This window comes from Protobothrops mucrosquamatus, unplaced genomic scaffold (genome assembly GCF_001527695.2).
Source record: "Protobothrops mucrosquamatus isolate PMUCROS unplaced genomic scaffold, P.Mucros_1.0 scaffold1910, whole genome shotgun sequence".
NCBI classification, from domain to species: domain Eukaryota; kingdom Metazoa; phylum Chordata; class Lepidosauria; order Squamata; family Viperidae; genus Protobothrops; species Protobothrops mucrosquamatus.
The window spans coordinates 73,255-96,205 of record NW_015388034.1 but is presented as its reverse complement, the minus strand read 5'-3'; the positions used below and the strand labels follow the sequence as shown (position 1 = coordinate 96,205).

The window sequence follows — 22,951 nt, the reverse complement described above, 5'->3', positions numbered from 1 at the left end:
GCAAATTGGCTTACTTAGTTACATTAATGTAACTTATAACATAAGGCAGAGACTTTTTTTGTGTCCTTGAACGCATTCATTTTTCCCCAATTAAGCCTTCCCAAAATCTTTTAGGGCTAAGAACTGTCCTTTCAAACTCCTGCAGGATCAGAAGAAAGAAACGTAAGGCAAAAGTGTATGGAATTAAATTTAAATTTAACCTTACAGCACATTAATTCACTACTGCAAATCTCAATATTTAAAAACATTTGTCTTCTCTCTTGGTAAGAATTCCAATGTAGTTGTCCCCAGAATATGCCCTTGACTTATGAAACAGATTTTTTTTATTATATTGGCGTGCAGTCTATTCTCAAAGGCTCTGGACAGATAACAATTAAGGCCAGCACAAAATGAAAGTCAACTTCCTCAAAAATAATAAACCCCACACATATCATCATCATCATTAGGTCCTGGGTACAGCACATTGGGCAGTGACTGTTTTCCAGACTCCAAGTCTAAGCAATTTTATTTGCCAACAATTGCAAGAATGCTTCATGGTGACCCTTCAGATGTTCTTGGCAACTGACATTCCTTAAAAGGGAAAATGTTGTCCTAAAAAGGGCTGCTGGATAACATTCAGCAAATACAGTAAGAGCAGCAAAGTATGTCCCTTTGGCCGCTCATTGCCAGGGTCCAGTTAGATTCCTGATGAGTTTTCCCCTCCAATAATGCTCGGTTTATCTCCTCTGTTCTTCATTTCCATGAGCTACTCTGGAAGGTAAGGAACTGCAGCAGTTCTCTGAGAGTGAAGAGGCCGCTCCAGTGCAAGTTCCCTTGTTGCTCTCCTGTTCCAATGGATCTTGATCAAACTGCTCACCAGATCTCAGAAACTCCAATACTCTCTGAAAACCCAGTGGATCCATTAAGTGCCTGGCGTAGACTGAGCTAATCACTCCACTTTTTTTTGTTCTCTTTCTTCTTTCCATATTAATGTTGTTGTTAGTTGCGAAGTTGTGTCCAACCCATCGCGATTCCATGGACAATGTTCCTCCAGGCCTTCCTGTCCTCTACCATCTTCTGGAGTCTATTTAAGCTCACGCCTAACTGCTTCAGTGACTCCATCCAGCCACCTCATTCTCTGTCGTCCCCTTCTTCTATTGCCCTCAATCTTTCCCATCCATATTAATAGAGTATTGGAAATAAATTATGGAAAGGAAATACAGACTTTTCCTACCAATAGGATAGCTTTTGGGTGTAATGGGGAAAAAAGTAAAAGGAACATAGGCCAAGCCAATCTGATGGCTGCAAAAGACTGCAAGGTCATTATTTGGCCATAAGTTTAGCAGCAGTTGCTAACTCTTCTGTTCTAAGCACCCTTTTCGTGGTCTCGTGATCAAAGTAGACATTGTATTTCTCACCCTGTGCTTCCCAAAATACACATGCACACAGAAACATACAGGTGCATTACAGGGAAACACACAGGGGCAACACACACAGCATCCACCCTATCTCTCTCCCGTGTACGCATCAAACGGTATTTCAAATCTTGGAAGTCCTGCAAACGTTAGTTGGTTTCCAAGAAAACTCTGAAAAGCTTAGTTATTTAAAAACGAACTAAAGATGTTCCGCTTCTAAACATTTCTAAAAATAACTTACTTTTTTGAGTTTAGACTGATCATCCTTGTAAGTGATCATCAGGGCTAAAGCTAGATCTCCTTTCTCTCTTCGGGTACCTTCACACAGAAGAGGATGCTCTGCTTCGCTCACTGTTGTCTTCATGCCTGCAAAGTAGAATTCAAGAATGTTGTCCTACTTTATGTAAATACTAAAAGAGTCCTACTAGGGCAGACATGTCAAACACAAGGCCCGGGGGGGGCGGATGCGGCCCGCGAAGTGGTTTCATGTGGCCCGCAAAGCCATCCTGGAAACAGTGAGGGAACGGCCCCCACTGCCTTGGTCCTGGCCCAGGCCAGCCGGGAGCCAATGTACAATTTTATGGTGGCCATCTATGCTGAAACGCATTCAGTCTCCCTCTGACTTTGCCCTGGTACCCATCAGGAACAACCTGGCTAAGGAGAGCAAGCACAGCAGCAGCAGCCTTGAGGAGGAGGTAAGTGCAGCTGGGCACCCCTTTGGGGAAGTGGGGCTGGGCTTGGTGCCACGGGTGCTCGAGGGCCAGGCTGGGCATTTGACCTCTGCTGCCCAGGGCTCCGGGCAGCCCGCACCACCATCCAGCCCCCTCCCACATGGCCTGAGAGGAACAGTGAGGCTCCTCCAGTGGACCATGCCTTGGCACTTGCCCTGGTCCCACCCCCTTCTGCCAGAGACCCTCAGATCTGTTCCACTCCTGCCCAGGCCCCCATAGGCACCATTGACGCAAACAATGTAGAGCTGGCCATGCCCACCCAGTAGGCCATACCCACTCCCTCCACACCCACCCAGTAGGCCGCACCCACCCTGGCCACACCCTCCCGGCTCCCCAAGGGCAACTGCAGTGCTGATGCGGCCCTCAATGAAATTGAGTTTGACACCCCTGTACTAGGGCAATCCTACAGTCTTGTCAAAATGGCTACTGACAAAACACAGTATGCTACATATTATTATTATTATGCAAAATATGCCCGAATTACATTCTATTCCTCTTTTCATGATCAAGTGCTACAAATAAATGTTGATACGCAGAATAAATTATCAGTATTGATACAAATATTCTTTATAAATCTTTAGATTTCATTTAAAAAGAGTATCAGCTATGGTGCCCGAGGCTTTTCATTATTTCAGTTCTATTTAAGTGATGCAAGAAGAGAATTCATCTCTGTGTAAATTCAGTGTCATGGTTCCGACAGATGAAACTCTTCAAAGAACTTCGAGGCATTGTTTACCTTAAAGAAACTTTATCCGAGTAGCATAGCATCGGCACGTACATAGGCAAAGCCAAAATCTGAATTCCCCTCCCCTGAGCACATAGTATCAAAGCACAATTCCCTCCTCTAATTAACAGTCATAAATCACATTCTCCGATTAGTTTGAAATGCAGGCTTTCCATCCAGTTCTTCAACCCACCATTTCTTATCATCTCTTATTTCAAAAAACCTTGGTTCTCACCCTAGTTACAATGTTGTTATGTCTAACTAAACTCCCATGCCCATTCCTCCTCCCCCCCCAGTACCATCTAATTCTAACTCTAATTCTAAGAGTAAAACATAAGAAGAAAAACGGCTGCATCTCCATATATTGTCAAAGCAAGAACATCCGATGTTAGCAGCGTTGACCTTCAGATTATTACATGACATGGGCAGGATTTCTTTTCAAATTATAGGAGCAGAGGAAAAAACTAAGCACTCACCAAGTGCTGCCACGGCTGCCTCAAAGCCAAGTTCTTCATCTCCAGGCATTTCATTGTTCCAATTACGGCTTGGGGGTCTTGACCCTGTAGGAGAAACCACTAGGACAGGAACAGAGATATTAATTAGCTCTATGGGGAATGAACATTGCCTGGACTGGTAAAGAAAACTAGTGCAAATATTGTATTTTAACAACTGTACAATATCGCTACCGTTAAACCAACATGATCAAATTTTCTTGCAAGGTCAGTACAAAAGTCAGACCTCAGTACCATGTTGAGACATTTTATCCTCCCGAGGACATTTTTTTTTTTGGTACAACTCTAGTTGTCATTTAACACATGGCACAGCTGGTAATTCAGAATGAAAAGAGGATTGCAGTCGCCACAAGGAATTGTGCACTGTTTTGGCTTCCTCAGAGCTGTAAAATAGGGTCTTAGTTTTGGTGCTTTATCTGAAAAAAAATCTGTAGTAGAAATTCAGCAAGTAGTCACCGAAAAACTGACCATCTGCTTTAAGAAGCTGGGCATAACACCTATAAATTAAACAATCTTGTCTCCCCTGGTGCCCACTAAATACTTTGACTCCCATCAGTTCCAGGCCAGCAACAGGGATACATTACTTTGTATCCCAAAGTTTCTGGAGAGTAATTTATAGGAGAGCTGTCAATTGATAACATTAGGACATACTGGTAGTTAATGAAGTTTTAAAGACTGATTGACAATCCTGTATTTAGATAGGCTAATTGCATACTTCCAAGCTTTGTGATTAAGGCTAAGTTCAGGACCACCACAGCTCCTTCACATGTGAGCATTTGGTCTAAACCAAGTGTAGCAGGTATATTTTTTTAACCTTACAGAAAACACGAAGTTCTCATGGACACAAGAACCAACTCACATAAATGAGTGGACTGTGGAAATTGCACTGAAAGTGTTGAGGGACAAGCAAACCATCATTGTTACTCCTTTCCTCAAGGGGCTTTCTCTTGGGTAAACATGCAGGGGTTTTACCTGGAGCACATAAGACATCAAATATGAAGCTAGCAAGCATGAGAGGCAGGACAGGGCGGTAATCGCACAGGGTTCCTTCCCTCAGCTCTTCGGCTCTCCCCCGAATAGTATTCATCTCACTAGAGCCAAGTGGGATCTTCTTCAACAAGGCCACGATCTCAGACTCCTGGTAAGCCAGCTTGACCTGTGTGATATGGATCAGGGAGAAATATGCACAAGGCTTTTATTTTAACAAATGCATTATTATACACAAAGACTGGATAATAACATTAAGAAAGAATGCTTTTAATGATGCGCAAGAATCCTTGCCTCAGGCTGAGAGGGCTGTTTTTTAATCCAGTAATGGCTGCCAAGAAATTCCCTAACTTTGGGGACTAAACTCAATCCATGATCCTCTGCAGAGCCATATACAAGTCTACGTAAGTCTGTGAAGAATATGCAGCTGGAACTGCACATTTTGTAAACTAAACAAAATAACCAGCTAACAGATTGTACCAAAACCAATACAGGTAGTCCTTGATTTATGATTTAGCGACTGTTTGACAGCACTATAAAAAGTAACTTACGACTGGTCCTCACACTTATGACCATCACAATGTCCCTGGGATCATGTAATTGCAATCTGGGTACTTGGCCACTGGCTTGCACTTATGACAACTGCAGTATCTTGCAGTTATGTGATTGCCATTTGCTGACCAGCAAAGTCAATGGAGAAGGCAGAAGAGAAGGTCATGGGTCACGGTCATGTGATGTCTGACTTAATGACCACACTCCTCAACAACAAATTTTCCAGTCCCAATTGTGGCCATAAGTTAAGGACTACCTATATTGTATCACTGTGCACGGTAGAAAAAAGTCACCCTGTTGTAACATTACTCTTACAAAAACTGCATACTAGTTTTTTTAACACAAAAAAGCAGAGACCTCACCCTGCCAACAAAAGTACGTATAGTCAAGGCCAGGGTCTTCCCAGTTGCAATGTATGGCTGTGAAAGTTGGACCGTAAGAAAGGCTGAGCGCCAAAGAATTGAGGCCTTTGAACTATGATGCTGGAGAAGACTCCTGCGAGTCCCCTGGACTGCAAGGCGATCAAACCGGTCAGTCCTAGAGGAGATCAACCCTGACTGCTCTTTAGAAGACTAGATCCTGAAGTTGAAACTCAAGTACTTTGGCCACCTAATGAGAAGGAAGGACTCACTGGAGAAGAGCCTAATGCTGGGAAAGATGGAGGGCAATAGAAGAAGGGNTGGTTATTCCAGCTTGCAGGACTGGCCTAGGGTAATTTTTAGAGGGGTTTTAATTATATTTTAATTGGACAATGTTCAAATATTTCTTTTAATTAATTTTAAATTTGTAATTGTTATTTATGTATTTTAATTGATTGTCAGCCGCCCTGAGTCCGCGAGGAGAAGGGCGGGATATAAATCCAAATATAATAATAATAAAATAAAAAAAAAGTTATAACTGTCAGGAAGTTTCTCCTTAGTTCTAGGTTGCTTCTCTCCTTGATTAGTTTCCATCCGTTGCTTCTTGTCCTGCCCTCAGGCACCTTGGAAAATAGCTTGACTCCCTCTTCTTTGTGGCAGCCCCTGAGATATTGGAAGACTGCTATCACGTCCCCCCTCGTCCTTCTCTTCATTAAACTAGACATACCCAATTCCAGCAACTGTTCCTTATATGTTTCAGCCTCCAGTCCCCTAATCATCTTTGTTGCTCTTCTCTGTACTCTTTCTAGAGTCTCAACAACTTTTTTACATCATGGTGCCCAAAACTGGATGCAGTATTCCAAGTGTGGCCTTACCAAGGCATTGTATTAGCCTATTAGCCTATTTAGATAGGCTAATTGCATACTTCCAAGCTTTGTGATTAAGGCTAAGTTCAGGACCTCCACAGCTCCTTCACATGTGAGCATCTAAACCAAGTGTAGCAGGTATATTTTTTTAACCTTACAGAAAACACGAAGTTCTCATGGACACAAGAACCAACCCACATAAATGAGTGGACTATGGAAATTGCACTGAAAGTGTTGAGGGACAAGCAAACCATCATTGTTACTCCTTTCCTCAAGGGGCTTTCTCTTGAGTAAACATGCAGGGGTTTTACCTGGAGCACATAAGACATCAAATATGAAGCTAGCGAGCATGAGAGGCAGGACAGGGCGATAATCGCACAGGGTTCCTTCCCTCAGCTCTTCGGCTCTCCCCCGAATAGTATTCATCTCGCTAGAGCCAAGTGGGATCTTCTTCAACAAGGCCACGATCTCAGACTCCTGGTAAGCCAGCTTGACCTGTGTGATATGGATCAGGGAGAAATATGCACAAGGCTTTTATTTTAACAAATGCATTATTATACACAAAGACTGGATAATAACATTAAGAAAAAATGCTTTTAGTGATGCGCAAGAATCCTTGCCTCAGGCTGAGAGGGCTGTTTTTTAATCCAGTAATGGCTGCCAAGAAATTCCCTAACTTTGGAGACTAAACTCAATCCATGATCCTCTGCAGAGCCATATACAAGTCTACGTAAGTCTGTGAAGAATATGCAGCTGGAACTGCACGTTTTGGAAACTAAACAAAATAACCAGCTAACAGATTGTACCAAAACCAATACAGGTAGTCCTTGATTTATGATTTAGCGACTGTTTGACGGCAGTATAAAAAGTAACTTACGACTGGTCCTCACACTTATGACCATCACAATGTCCCTGGGATCATGTAATTGCAATCTGGGTACTTGGCCACTGGCTTGCACTTATGACAACTGCAGTATCTTGCAGTTACGTGATTGCCATTTGCTGACAAGCAAAGTCAATGGGGAAGGCAGAAGAGAAGGTCATGGGTCACGGTCATGTGATGTGTCACTTAATGAGACATCCTCAACAACAATTTTTCCAGTCCCAATTGTGGTCATAAGTTAAACACTACCTATACTGTTATCACTGTGCACTGTAGAAAAAAGTCACCCTGTTGTAACACTGCTCTTACAAAAACTGCATACTAGTTTTTTTAACACAAAAAAGCAGAGACGTCACCATGCCAACAAAGTGTGGTTTTCCCAGTTGCAATGTATGGCTGTGAAAGTTGGACCGTAAGAAAGGCTGAGCGCCAAAGAATTGAGGCCTTTGAACTATGGTGCTGGAGAAGACTCCTGTGAGTCCCCTGGACTGCAAGGCGATCAAACCGGTCGGTTCTAGAGGAGATCAACCCTCACTGCTCTTTAGAAGGCCAGATCCTGAAGTTGAAACTCAAGTACTTTGGCCACCTAATGAGAAGGAAGGACTCACTGGAGAAGAGCCTAATGCTGGGAAAGATGGAGGGCAATAGAAGAAGAGGACGACAGAGAATGAGGTGGCTGGATGGAGTCACTGAAGCAGTAGGCGTGAGCTTCAATGGACTCCAGAAGATGGTAGAGGACAGGAAGGCCTGGAGGAATGTTGTCCATGGGGTCGCAATGGGTCGGACACGACTTCGCAACTAACAAAAACAAAAAATTCTATTCTATTCTATTCTATTCTATTCTATTCTATTCTATTCTATTCTATTCTATTCTATTCTATTCTATTGGGAAAGATTGAGGGCAAGAGAAGAAGGGGACGACAGAGAATGAGGTGGCTGGATGGAGTCCCTGAAGCAGTAGGCTTGAGCTTAAATGGACTCCAGAAGATGGTAGAGGACAGGAAGGCCTGGAGGAACGTTGTCCATGGGGTCGCGATGGGTCGGACACGACTTCGCAACTAACAACAACAACAAGTTTTTTAACTAGAGTTTAGGGGAGAAATTCTTTAACAAGTTGAACCTAGATAGAACCTCGGTCAGTTTCATTAATGATATAACATTTCATTATCTTCAGGATTTTCTAGGTACGCAATCTCCCCCACCCCACCCCCCCGAAGCCATCCTATACATACCTCCAGGGCCTTGGTAGATGCTGGCGGCCTCTGTAACTCCAGAGCAAACATGCCAATCTGGAAAGCTAGATTGTGATATTCTTGCCGCTCACTCAGTACAGTCAGTAGAAAAGCAGCTTTGGATAAAGTGTTGGTTGCTATCCAAGTCTGTTTGCTGGTAGATACTTTATTCTTCTTTCCCTGTGGGATGGAGAATTAGAAGGCTGAATGTGAATTTCCCTGCACTTTGATTCTATAAAAAAAAAACAATTTAAAAATGGTAAGCATGCCTGGGAATTGATTTAATTGATGTGCCCTCATAGATGTACAAAAATGTGTGTGTGGAGGGGGTTTTAACTACACTTCTTGCCAGTCTTTTTCCTTAATATATGCCTAGTCGTAGCAGCAATCTACACTTGGCTGAGCAGGATTAAGCACAGATCTGAATGGGAGATGATCAGGATATCCCAGACTACAGACAACAGCAGGAAACTGGAAGAACATTTAACAAGAAAAGCAATTGACTTTTCCAGGTTGTTTAGCTTGACTTTAAGGGAATCTTTACCCTTTTACACACCTTTAATATGCATATTTGATGTGCATATTTATAACCAGAGAAGTGCATTTCAAAATGCAAACAAATCCGATTTTTCTAGTCTTAGCTGAAATTCTACTGATTTCAGTTAGTTGTACCCCATCAGGGCAAATTCAGTCTAGACCCATCCCAAGAAGATGACTTAAGGAAAAATCCACACATAAAATAAAATGGGCCAAGAGAAAAACTTTATGAAGTACAACAAAGAATGCTATATGATTTTAACCGCCATTTGAGGCAGTAGCACTTGTTTTTATTTGCACGATGTCATAAACCTTTTGAAAGTAAAATTTAACTCAGCTTCAGCATCATTAAAGAAATATTGGGTTTTTTTATAAAGTGACTTTGTAGACAAAGCTTAAAGGAAAATATCCTCTAAAATTTGCGGTCCATTTTAGCAGCAACTCTTGATTTATACTTCCCCAATGTTTTACCTTCACACCCCTCATATGTTTTAACAAATGAATGTTTTAGGAATAAAAAGATATGAGAAGAATCAAATATACCCGTCTGTCTTTGGAATAAGGATAGGACCGTGGTGGTGAACCTATGGCACGCGTGCCACAGGTGACATGCAGAGCCTTCTCTGTGGGCACACGCACCGTCGCCCCAGTCCTAGGCCTTCAGCTGGGTTTTATAAAACCTTTTCACTTTAGGCCTCCGCCGCCGTGTGCCAAAAAAAAACAAAACACGGTTCAATCAATCAATCAATTTTAACTTCTCGCAGGGAAAAAAAAAAGACCTCGCAAAGTTGGAATTGATTGATTGAACTTTTTAGTCCCACCCAGTCTGCCGTTACCACCGAAACCACGCCCACCCAATGGGCCACACCCACCCGGCACCCGACGATACGTAAGTGGGTTTTGGGTTGCAGTTTGGGCACTCGGTCTCTAAAAGGTTCGCCATCACTGGAATAGGACATGAGTGTGTTTTAATGAATAAATAAGCAATGGGAGATTTCTTTTTTTCTACAAGGTGACAAAAAGGTGCTCCTCAGAACCGCAGCTCAACAGTTTAATGTGGAGTGGCGTAACTTTGTAATATGGAGTAATTATGCCTCACTCATCATTCTTCATAGTTTGCATTACTTGCGGTCATATATTCAGTATTCATTATTTTCTAATGAACTTTTTCAGAATCTGTTTGGTGTTGTGGTTAAAGCATTCAGGCTACAAACCAGGACATTTGTGAGCTCAGGTCCCACCTTGGGCACGGAGCCAGTTCGGGTGACCCGGGGCAAGTCCTTCTCTCAGCCCTTGGGGGAAGAGGCCAGGGCAAATTTGTTAAGGGAGTTTCCAAAAATTGGAGACAATCGAACAGAAGAAGAAAAAAAAACCCTTTATGGCAAAATGAAGGGGGGAGGTGCTCCTATTTATATCAAAAAGCATTTTCACTGATTCGGATGTTTTGTTTTAAGGTTCAATCACACCTTGCCCTAGAATTCTAAAGCTCCTTCCGTGTTTCAGTACCTTTATCATCCAAAATCATATAATCGTCACCATCCCACCTTTGTTCATTTTTAATTCCCACACACAATTCTTGAGGGGGTCCAGTTGTTTCCTCCTTTCCCTTGCCACAGCCGCTCTTACTCCCAACTCTTTGTTTCTTTCAAGCCTGTTATCCCACACTGAATAACATTATTCTGTAATGGTTGGCAAAAATAAAAATAAAAAATAGCCAAAGCTCTTCAGAAGATGCATCCTTTCCCCACATCAGCCTTTGCATAGAACAGGGGTAGGCAACCTTGGCTCTTTTATGACGCGTGGACTTCAACTCCCAGAATTCCTGAGCCAGTATGGCTCAGCTTGGAAACCTCTCCCTTTCCCCTCAGCATGGCTGGCTCAGGAATTCTGGCATCTGCCCGGCTCTTCCTGGCTGCTTATGAATGGTACAAACCAATCTTTCCGCCATTCTTCCCCTCCTGACATGTTAAGAGTCATAGTAGAGACACTATCTGAACTAGGGGGTTCCTCCTGCTTCATCTCCCTGCCCCCCCCCCATGACCGGCCCTATTACCATACACAGGATGCTGTTCTGGCTGATGTAGGATAGACCCCTTGCTTCAATCAGCATGATCTCCACCCCCAGATGGCATGTCAGCAGATAGCATAGGTCAAGGGTAGGCAACCTTGGCTCTTTTATGACTCGTGGACTTCAACTCCCAGAATTCCTGAGCCAGCAGGACTCAGCTTGGAAACCTCTCCCTTTCCCCTCAGCATGGCTGGCTCAGGAATTCTGGGAGTTGAAGTCCACGAGTCATAAAAGAGCCAAGGTTGCCTACCCCTGGTATAGAACATAGAATCATAGGGCTGAAAGGGACCTGAGAGGTCTTCTAGTCCAATGCACACACATACACACACACACACACACACACACACCGACCATTATAGTCAGTAGAGGTTGTTCTGCAGCTGTCCTGATGTCCCCCCCCCCACCATCAGAGTGGAGAGATTGGACAGAAAGGATTACAACAGAGGAAGAAGACGTACAAAGGGGAACACACGTCAAGAGGAATGGAGTCAATTATCTCAAAATATCACAACGTAATTATCAACTGATGCTTCAAAGTGAAGATTTATAGTTATTGCCGCATTAACATCATCCACGGCAACCCACACACATCTGAATCTCCTACTAACGACTGTCCAACCCTGGTCTTTCCATTTAAACTATGTTTCCCACCAGCATTATACCTTGGTTGGGGGTTGCTCCACTTTGAGATCAGGAGGATTAGCCAGCAAGTCTTTTGCAAGTTCGACAGTGAGACGACACGCTTCGCTGCTATAGCCGTGTGCGTGAAGAGCCTCTGCGCAGGCAAACAGGACCTGTAAATTGAGAATTGCAGCAAAAAAAACACAGTCTAATTCTTGCTTCCTTTTCTCTCAGTTCTTAATCTTGTGGGCCTAGGAATTTCACTGCTGAAACTCATGGCATCTCTTCTTGCCATTTCCCAATGAGAAACAGGTTACAACTACATTGCTTGTTAAGTCCTCCAATAAGCATATCACAATTAAAAAAATAAGTCAACTTTCTCCAAATCCCCTTGTGAGAAAGGCCCAACATTCCTTGCACTCCGTTACCAAACCCCTACCTGCACCACATTTGGAGTGCGCAACTCTTCAGGTCCAACACAGGAAAGGTATTTAATGGCTACCGTGTGAGGCAAGAAACAAACTGAGATAAACACAGGATGCTGCCTTATATGATCCCCATGCTCGATGCTTCGTAGTCTGACTGATAGCTTAAAATCTCAAACAGAAGTTCAGTGGTGTAAGATCCATTTGGAAATGCAGATGCAATTCAGAACTTCTGCATTAAACTTGCATTCTACCACCAGATTTTGCACCTTTCGTGTAACATTAATCCTACAGTCTTGTCAAAACGGCTACCGGCAAAACACCGTATGCTACATATTATTATGATGATGCAAAATATGCCTGAATTACGTTCTATTCCTTTTTTCATGATCAAGTGCTACAGATAAATATTGATACGCGGAATAAATGATCCGTATTGATACAAATATTCTTTATAAAGTTATCTTAATTTAATCGTCCTTCGCTGCTACATAATACATGTTTTTTTCATTCTTCCCAGTAAGGAACATATACTAGAGGAGCCTAAAATAAAGGGGGCGGATGAGTCAGGAGCTTACAGGCCTACCTCCATTCGGTTTTCTTGCTCCAAGGGTTTTATTCCAGCAAACATGTCTTGCTCTTCTTCAGTCCCACCCTCTGCTTTCTCATCTTCTTCCTTAGCCACCTCCTGGGCGTTTAAATAATATACTTGATAGTCATCTTCTTCCTCTTCTCCTCCAGCAGCGCCGTTTTCCTCCACCTCTTTTGGCTTGGGACATACCCCGGCACTACTTTCATCCGGGCCGTGGAGATCATCATCTCCACTGCCCACTTCCTCCGCGGGTTCCTTGGAAAGCTTCTTGGTGGAAGGACTGCTTCTGTGGGCAGGCTCGGTTGCCTCAGAGAAATACACCCCACCTTCATCCTCAAAAGTATCTCTGTAGCTTCTGCTCAGCGGGCTGTCTGTGAAGCTGAAGGTGTTGCTTGCCTCTGCTCCAAGAGCCAAGCTACTGTCATCTAAAGTCAACTCGGCCAAGTCCGGCTCCAAAGAACTGTCCTCGCTGCTCATACGACGCTTCCCGCCATGTTTGCTGGCTAGGTTCTTTCCCACCGGAAGCTTGCCCTTGTTCACGGTTGTTTTATATGAAGCTTTGTCCCCTTCCGCTGAAAGTCTTCTCAGAACCCGCTGGGGGCCTTCGGACACCACTTTCCGTTTCCCAATAAGTTCTTTGGGGCGCACGGCTGGCTCCTGAGATGCCAGGCGTGACCGGTCTCCCAGCTGCAAACACGTCCCCATGGCATCTGTTCCGTGGCTTCTCCCTGCCTCGGAAAAATTTTCTATACACGGCGGCCTGCAGTTCCTCTGCTGGATGGCCTTGACCCAACAAAAGGAGTTCTTTTTGTCAGCACTGCTGTAGGTGATGCCTGGGATAGGATATGCCTCCTCCCAATTGAAATAGCAAGCTTCCACAGCTGGCTTGAATCCATGGAATAGCTTCTCAAGAGACTTCTTATGCTGCCCTCTTTTGACATTGTCTATTACCTTCAACTGCCACTGCCTTAGCTGTGTGCACAAGTCCCTTCGCCTAGCATTATGGAAGGAAAGAAACAAGTAAGAGGCAAAAGTGACCTATTAAAAGCAGAAAGTCAAAATTTACTGTTTGCACATTTAATTTCTTGTTGATCTAGTACACTTACGTTTTTCCTTCATCGGCATACGGTTCATGTCTTATCAGAACTCTAATATTCTAATACACTTAATACTTTGTTTCATTTTTATGTCACAGAAAAAAGCCTCAGATAATCAAAGCTCCTATGAAAATCCCTAAAACTCATCCTAGCGGCAGTTTAATTAACTGCCTATACAGTCTATTGTGTTTGGCAAAGAAATTCGAAGGAAATATTCTCAGGTCCCACTGAATATGCTCCATGTTTGATGTCTCCCCACAATTTTTCACCAAATTGAAAAGTGAGGATTGTTCAAGTCATTCCAAAACACTATCTTTTTTCCCCTAAAAATTCTTCATGCTCTATTTTGGAAGTACTTTTCAGATTGTTGTCATCCTTGCACTGTCCCCAGATATAAACATTATTGAAAATCTGTGGGGGAACAGATTTCGCTGTGTGGTGCAATGCATCCTGGGAAAAGTAGGAATATTTCACAGAAGGATTGTGCAAGGACAAGTGGGGGGAAAATCCACAAGCAAGACCTTAGCTGTCTAAAAGAAACATTTGAAGCTGAGGAGTTACAAAATAATGACTGGAATGCTGTCCAAATTTTTGCATCTGCCATATTCACTATTTTCTTAACTTGAATTTGTAAATAACTGCACATAAACAATAAGCATGCATTCAAATTTCAACAAAAAAATTCATGCTTAATGCTTTACTATACCGAAATTGTAATAGCTGCTGCTTACTTAAGAATTCATTGAAACATACAATTTGAACATGACGTCTACATTTTTGTACATCACTGTGTATCCTTTTGACAAAAGATGCAGATAATACATGTGGTCTGATGATGCGCTAGCATTAATGACGTTATCTAGTTTGGGTTATGAAATATCTGCAAGAAAACAACCAAGTTCAGAGAGATCCAAGGAACCCATTCATACATGTGGTCGTTTCTATTAAAAAGATAACAGGACTGTGAACAGTGACCGTATCCAGACTCTGCTAATCTGTTAGTTGTAAGTTACAGGCCTTCAAAACCGAGATGGTGTTTTTAATTAAAATTTTAAAATACTTGAGAGCAAATACAGTACTACTCATTATATCTACGTATTTGAAGGACGAATAGTTAGAACACGAATTCAAGAACGGGCAGGCACGAAGGTTTTGAGAATATTTCAACATTATGTAATACCTGTCCATGTCTGGAGTAAGATCAGTCAAGCAAAGAAGCTGGATATGAACATTACAATAAAAATAATAGGCAAGTATATCCATTAATAGACTTTTGTCAATGTCAACTTTGTTATGGACTTTCAGACGTTACACCTACCGATGAGGGCTAATAGTTGGATCCAAGACAGCAAGTCTCCAAAGAACCACCATCTCGTCACACATACTTGCACAAGCGTGAGCAGCAACTTCTGACTGGCCATTGCTCCGGCCAGTATGTCCACTTGCACTACTATGGGATGCTGATGTCCTTACACTGTACCACCAGCCAGTTATCTGTAGACAAATGACGCAGAGTATCAGATGCTCAAACTTACTTATTTTTTCTTAATCCAGTGGATTGCACATGATTCTTCAACTCATTCTAACTATGTCAGAAACATGTGTGAGAATTATAAATCACAAAACTGGAAGTCTCTTCTAATCCAAACACCTGCTCACGGTAGGAATTCTCAGGTCATGCCAGACAAATGGATATCCAGGTAATGTTTGGAAATCTCATACAGTGGAATATCCATACTCTTAACTATCAAAATAAAAAAAAAATTCTTCCTGTTCAGCTTCCATCCATCAATTTTTATTCTACCTTCAAATGTTATGGAGAATAAATCCATACCCTCTTCCCATGATAGTCCATCAAATGTTAGAAGACAATCTCAACTTTAGGTTAAAAGTTATTTTACCATTTATTTTAGGGTTTAGCTCTTAACCCCCGCACAATTTTCCTCCGTCTTCTCTGCATTCTTTCCCGTTCCTTAGTGTCCTTCAAATACTGAAAGAACCAGAACTGGACACAACATTCTAAGTGCAATCTCACTAGTGCAGGGGTAGGCAAGCTTGGCTCTTTTATGACTCGTGGACTTCAACTCCCAGAATTCCTGAGCCAGCCATGCTGAGGGGAAAGGGAGAGGTTTCCAAGCTGAGCCATGCTGGCTCAGGAATTCTGGGAGTTGAAGTCCACGAGTCATAAAAGAGCCAAGCTTGCCTACCCCTGGACTAGTGCAACACAGAGCAATATTATCACTTTTTATGATCTCATTGCTATACTGCTGTTGATGCAACCCAAGTGGATCGAATTGAATTTTTTCACTCTCTCTTGTGAGATTAGAAATCAGTGCTTTGCTTGATTTCCTGCTTTGTATGGCCAAAAAACAGCACCATCACAGAAAAAACATAGGCTGAAAATATATGCAATAGAGCAGGCATGTCAAACTGCTGGCCCGCAGGACGAATGCGTCATGCCGAAACCGCACCCACCCCATTGCCGGCAATGGGGGAAAAGTCCCGATACATCGCGCGACTTCACGTGATGTTGCAAGTTTGACATGCCTGCAATAGACCCTTATAGAGATAGTATTTCAATTACTGCCTCTTTTTTGGCTAATCACATTTAAAAAATAAACATGGCTAAATTCTAGAAATGGAAATTGAGGGTGTGGAGGACTACAACAGCCTGTGGAATAGCCACCTCTGTCCTAACACTATATTACTGTACTGTTAGGCATTTGTCTAACTCTTCACGTTCCTTAAAAATTTCTAGATAAGCAACATGAGCATTCCATCCCACACACGTTTCTGTGAGAATTTGTTTAGCAAAGGAAATAATACCTGTTCATATGTTAAACATTGGTCTGTCAGGATCTCCAGAAGAGGAGCTGCGTTGGTATCCCGTCTCTTAAACATCTCGCGAACAATTGAAAGCAGGTTCCATATGCCTTCAGGTTCTCTCCCTCTTAGGGGGCGTAACAGACAGGCCCACTCAGCAGCAGCTGGGGGTTCCGTGGAGGACAGGTACATGGAATTCACATCACTGTGTAGTTGGAAAAATCGAGCGGGGGGAGGAGATGGGAGAACTTCAAACTGATGCTTGAACATAGGATAATTATTTATGAAACTATGAATGTAGGGGACTTCTTTATAGATTTTATCTTATTGATCCATCTGTCCAATCAGGAAGAGTCTAACACTATTTAGTAATACCAAAAAAAAAAAAAGGACATATAGTCAAGGCCATGGTTTTCCCAGTTGCAATGTATGGATGTGAAAGTTGGATCATAAGATAGGCTGAGCGACAAAGAATTGAGGCCTTTGAACTATGGCAGTGATGGCGAACCTTTTAGAGACCGAGTGCCCCAAAACTGGCCCCACCCCCACTCCGCCCCCACCCCACCTGCCCGCAGGACTTCCAGGGCTCGCCACAGATCACCCAGCAGCGCCATGGCAGCCACGCCTTCTGCCCACGCCCCGCAGCATCAACTGTGCGCGATGGTGCGTGAGGGCAGAGTCTTGTCTACGCTGCCTGGCTGTCATGTCCTTGACTGCACTGCTCCGCGTGGGCCATGCTCAGGGGTGACCCTTCTCCAGGAGGGCTGCTGGTAAGGAGGCTGTCATGGGGGGAGGCAAGGCTGGGGCAATGGCACGTGTGCCCACAGAGAGGGCTCCGAGTGCCGCCTCTGGCACCCGTGCCATAGGTTCGCCACCACTGAACTATGGTGCTGGAGAAGACTCCTGCGAGTCCCCTGGACTGCAAGGCATTCAAACCGGTCAGTCCTAGAGGAGATCAATCCTGACTGCTCTTTAGAAGGCCAGATCCTGAAGTTGAAACTCAAGTACTTTGGCCACCTAATGAGAAGGAAGGACTCACTGGAGAACAGCCTGATGCTGGGAAAGATGGAGGGCAATAGAAGAAGGGGACGACAGAGAATGAGGTGGGTGGATGGATGGAGTCACTGAAGCAGTAGGCCTGAGCTTCAATGGACTCCAGAAGATGGCAGAGGACAGGAAGGCCTGGAGGAACGTTGTCCATGGGGTCGCGATGGGTCGGACACGACTTCGCAATTAATAACAAAAAAGGAAAAAAGGTTTAGTAATACCAAACAAGGACCAAAGACAACTCCCTCCCACCAAATCTTTTTGTGTCACTTCAGTCTTCTTCTTCAAAGGTTGTTTGATGTAGGCATTTTATCAAAATTAAAAAATTTTGATTTTAAAATTAGTTTCCCTTTGGGCTGCATAAAGAACATCAATGTTGTAAAATAATGTGGATGAGATTTAAGAAAAATATGTTATATTCTCAACACATTTTCTGCTTTGCTCATAGCACATATTGCAGCATCAAAATACTATATAAGATCTATGTCCAGGATTCAATTTGAAAACATGCACACGGACAGAACTGACTGTCATCCACATACTATTCATACCAAATCTTAAAATTTCAAACAAACTCCTCCAACATTTAACTATAAAATAGGCCAATGATGAGATTTAGCAGCTATCTTTCCAGGACCACCTTCTAAAACTGGTTTCAAGAACTCTGTCTATATTCCTTATGCTGTTAAAAGCAGAATAACAGTTCATTTAACTGGACAAGTACTAAAGGCACATTAGTACTTATTAGTGGCAAATAACACAGAATAGAAGTCTCTAAAAATGCCTCGAAAATTGGTCACAGCAAATCACCGAGCAATTCACTCACTCTCCTGTGAGCCAAAACAAAGAGCAACATTTATTATTGGTAACAGCTACATTGAACAACTTTGAATGAATCCAATGTAGTGCAATTTTTTTCCCATTTAAAATAGGAAAGCTGATGGATTTCTTGGACTAGATCTGTTATACATATTAGAAAACTTTAAATAGCACAATGGCTGTTTTGGAAACCATAGGGCTGGCCCCTGAATCTCTCTCTCTCTCTTTTTTTTTTTTTTTAAAGGAGAAATCTTCGTCTTTGGGGAGCAGGTAGGAATTGCAGCCTCAGTGGCAGGAGTTCCTTTAGGATCAATCTATCTATATCTATATCTATATCTATAAATAAAAATGTAAATGTTCGTTTGTTCAAAATCTTAAATCTCCAAAAGTTCTTCACCGATTGCTTTGAAATTTTGACACAACGTTGCGTTCGAATACGCGCGTGTTTTTATATACCTACTATTATATAGATATCACACCTGTGACAGATAAAAACATGCTTTTTTTGAAAAACAGAGCCATCTGTTGGATGTAAAAGCAACACACGCTAACCAGACTGAGCCACAGCAATGCGTGGCCGGGTACAGCTAGTATGAAATAAGAATTTTCTAATATTCCAGCAAGACAGGGGATTCCTTTGTTTTTTATGACTCACATTAGCCTGGTGTCATGATCTTCAAACTGGACCACTGAATAGAGAGAATGATTCAGAGGCTGGAGGGACCCCAATTTAGCGTCCTAGCGTCCCCTTCTCAGAAACAAAAGACACAATATATCTTCTCAATGGCTAGGTAGTCTTGTCCCAAATAGTGCTTAATGCAAAAGCCAAGCATTTTTTAGATTGCATGTGGCTACATTATAGCTACCTTGTACAAACTTGCTATAGAGCAATACCCAAAGGGTGTTTTCATACAAGCTTATGTGTTTTTGCTGCTAAGCATTTATCCTTCAACTTAAGTTCCTTTTTTGGCTGCTATCTCCTTGGGATTTCTAGCTTCTACATTCTTCCTCTTCAGCCTGATGCTTTGCATAATGGTTTGTTCACCGCGGAGCTGCACCCTCAGCTGGATGCAGGGTCCACTAGCACAGGGTTTTTCAACCAGTGGTACAGGTAGCGCCTGTGGTACATTGGCACCTGGCAGGTGGTATGTGACTAATCCTAGAAAAGTGGTAGTGGGGGAGGGGAATGAGCTGAACCGGTGGCAGCACCGCACAAGCCCGAGCGAGAGATGGCTGGAGCTGCAGGGCTGTCAGGGCTCAGCGGAAGCGCCAGGATCAGCGCCAGGCTCCAGCTGGAGCTCGGTGCTGATCCTGGCACTTCTGCTTAGTCCAGAAGAAGCGCCGATCAGCTGGAATGTTGCAGCATCTCCAGGGTCTTGTGATTTACATTCAGATGCTTGGCAACTGATTTATATTTATGACGGTCACAGTGTCTCAGGGTCATGTGAAGTGACCAAAACCTGCTGCAACCACCCAGCAGATGGGGGGGACCAAACACCCCCACCCTGCCCCCGCTGCCAATCCTCAACAGAAATGCTCACAACAATGAAAACCTCGGACAGGAGGAAGAGCACCGCCGGGTGGGCAGGCAGGTGTCTTGCTCGGCTGTGTCTTGGGGGGCACTTTTTTCAGTGCCATTGTAACTTCGAACAGTCACTAAGCGAACTGTTGTAAGTCGAGGACTACCTGTACTTTATCACTTTTTTCCTTTTCTTTTTTTTTTTGGTCATCAAGTTTTTGACACCTTGCTAGGCGACTGGTGGTACTCAGATGTTGCCATATCCTAAAAGTGGTACAATGGGTGAAAAGGTTGAAAAGCCCTGCACTAGCAGGAGAAACAAGATGGCGAAGGTCGGCTGTGGGAAACTGTAGTGGCAGGCCATACATCTAGAAGCTGCAGTAGAAATATGTGGCCAGGTGCGGGGCTCCCAAAAGGGCAGAGATTTGGGGGGGGGGGTTATGCAGGTGGAGAAGTTGAAGCGTTCCTGTAGTCATAAATGTGGATGGCCCCAAATTTTGATCATGTGATTGCGGGGATGCTGCAGTGCTGTAACTTCAGAGACCAGTCATTAAGTTTACATTTTCATCACCATAACTTCAAATGGTTGCTGAATGTTACATTTCAAGGACTATTTGTACACAACTTATGATTCACACGTTGAAATACAGCTGATCAAATATATATAGCTCTCCACCTACAGTGCAAAAAAAAATTATCTTTTGCTGTCTTTCTAAAGCTACAAAAAGAAATAGAGTGTAGACAGGCAAAATGCCGATGTTTGCATCTGACTTTGCAAATCTGCACAAATGGTAAAGGAAGTAGAAAATTTAAGTTACCTAAATACAACAGGAGAGGGACCGCAAAATTTGTGAAGAGTTTTCTTTATGTTATCACTTAATGTAGATTCATCCAAGTACCAGGTGCTTTGATCAGAGGCAGATGGACCAGCAGTAGGATCTTAGGAAAAAGCAGAGACATTCTTTCAGTTGTTCCAAAGAGTTTGTTTCTCTCTCTATTCAAGGTTGCAGGTAAAACAAGTAGTGATCCTTAATTTTACTACAGAAACGTTGACACAAATATATATTTGAAACTCGATACAACATGCCTTCCCGCTACTTAACAGAGGAAAAGTTTCATATGAACAACTCAAGAGAACGATGATCAATGTATTTAAACTGTTACACCTTTATGCTTTTTAATTATAGGCAGACTAAAGTGCTACCATTTTAGAAACTAAGTTTATTTGCATATTTGAAAACCATTGTTTGGATTATACTTTAAAAAAAACCAATCAAACCCATAACATTATTTATTACCTGGGGCTCCACATACAGTGTTGATGGCAGTGGACTGAGAGGATAGCAGCTCATCAAGTAGACGCTGAGCCGTTGGAAGTATCTAAGAGTAAGAAAAACATGTGATGCTGATTTTAAATGTTTTTTTCCAGAAATAAAGAACTCAACATCTGGTTTTGATTAAAATTACCATGGTTATTAGTCTTTAAAACAATTATATATACTCTTATTTAACCTTAGCATTAATTCTGGTTCAATTACATAATTTGAACATTTCTCATTTTAGGAACTGCAGTGAAACTTTGCTCAGAATGTAAGCCAATTGTAAGAATGGAAGAATATTGCAGAATACCAGCAGTCTTTAACTTACAGCTGTTAAGTTTAATGACAACTCAAAATTAGAAGTCCTGGAAAAAAATCACTGTCCTGTGGGGGCGCAGTGGTTAGAATGCAGTATTGCAGGCTAATTCTGTTGATTGCCAACAGTTTGATTAGGCTCAAGGTTGACAGCCTTCCATCTTTCCGAGGTCGGTAAAATGAGGAGTCAAATTGTTGGGGCAATATGCTGATTCTGTAAACTGCTTAGAGAAAACCGTAAAGCACTGTGAAGCAGTGTATAAGTCTAAGTGCTATTGCTATTGCTACAACTGTCATGGTCACATGATCACAATTTGAGCACTTGACAACTAGCTTGTATTTATGATATCCTAATGTCACTGTTTATAATTTGTGAACTTTCTTGCTGATTTCTGGCAAAATCACCTATTGGGGAGCTGGATCCACTTAACAACCACACGATTCGCTTAATGACTGCTATAAAACTGTCCTAAAATCAGGAACAGCATATAACTTCAACAATTTTACCACAGAAATTCCCAATTGTGGTCATAAGTGGAGGACTACCTGTAGCTGACCATTCAAAATGATACCCTAGTAAATCCCAAATAGGCCCCAGATGCTACCACAGCTACCGAATCCTCTTTGCTGCCTACCATCAGGCTTTAAAAAAACAGATTTTAACTTAGGAAATTAACGTTCCACAGAACAAACTAAACATTCAGGTTCCAGCATATTTTTATTACAAAAATACCTCTAAACGCCACATATGATTTTTTTCCCCTAACAATCCTATAAGGCCTACAAGGGTGCTTAGAGGCATTCTTAGAAAATATAAAAATAGTGGAAAACTGCAGCCCAGGTTTTGGACATATTCATTGCCCCAGAAAGACACAGGAAAGGATTTGAGGAGACAAACAGCATTTGCAGACTTGGAGGAATGGTACATTACTTCACTTTCTGACAAAAGGCCATTTTGTAGCTATCTACCTGCCAGGTGGAAGTCATTCTTTAATAGGCTAGTCTCTGCTGCCCCCATGACAATCATCCAGTGAGACAGTTCACACCAAACTCTAAAAATTACAATATACTCATCAACCCAAAGAAATTCCCTAATCCTGGTCTAAATGCTTTGTCTGGGCTCTCTTTGGACTACTGAGTCATCTGCCCCAAGTCCCTTTTTTGGCCTTGAGGTGGCAGTTTAACTACTAGGTCATTGGACTTAGTCTGTGGTTATAATAATAATAATAATAAAGTTGGAAGGGACCTTGGAGGTCATCGAGTCCAACCCCCTGCCCAGGCAGGAACCCTACACCATTTCAGACAAACGGCTGTCCAGTCTCTTCTTAACAACTTCCAGTGTTGGAGCATTCACCGCTTCTGGAGGCAGGTTGTTCCATTGGTTAATTGTTCTAACTGTCAGGAAGTTTCTCCTTAGTTCTAGGTTGCTTCTCTCCTTGATCAGTTTCCACCCATTGCTTCTCGTCCTGCCTTCAGGCGCCTTGGAGAATAGCTTGACTCCCTCTTCTTTGTGGCAGCCCCTGAGATAT

General features: G+C 42.7%; 1 protein-coding gene across 1 annotated transcript in view; it reads right to left on the bottom strand.

Moving 5' to 3' along the window:
* Window positions 1-22,951, bottom strand: part of ZSWIM8 (zinc finger SWIM-type containing 8) — an 81,961-nt gene that overhangs the window by 28,581 nt on the left and 30,429 nt on the right. Inside the window, exons 6-15 of the mRNA XM_015823553.1 lie at window positions 21,087-21,168; window positions 20,607-20,727; window positions 16,407-16,608; window positions 14,899-15,074; window positions 12,478-13,477; window positions 11,508-11,639; window positions 8,241-8,420; window positions 6,437-6,620; window positions 3,326-3,409; window positions 1,636-1,760 (exon numbers count right to left, since the gene is read on the bottom strand). Coding sequence (XP_015679039.1) covers window positions 1,636-1,760; window positions 3,326-3,409; window positions 6,437-6,620; window positions 8,241-8,420; window positions 11,508-11,639; window positions 12,478-13,477; window positions 14,899-15,074; window positions 16,407-16,608; window positions 20,607-20,727; window positions 21,087-21,168 — 2,286 coding nt within the window. The remainder of the gene's footprint in view (window positions 1-1,635; window positions 1,761-3,325; window positions 3,410-6,436; window positions 6,621-8,240; window positions 8,421-11,507; window positions 11,640-12,477; window positions 13,478-14,898; window positions 15,075-16,406; window positions 16,609-20,606; window positions 20,728-21,086; window positions 21,169-22,951) is intronic.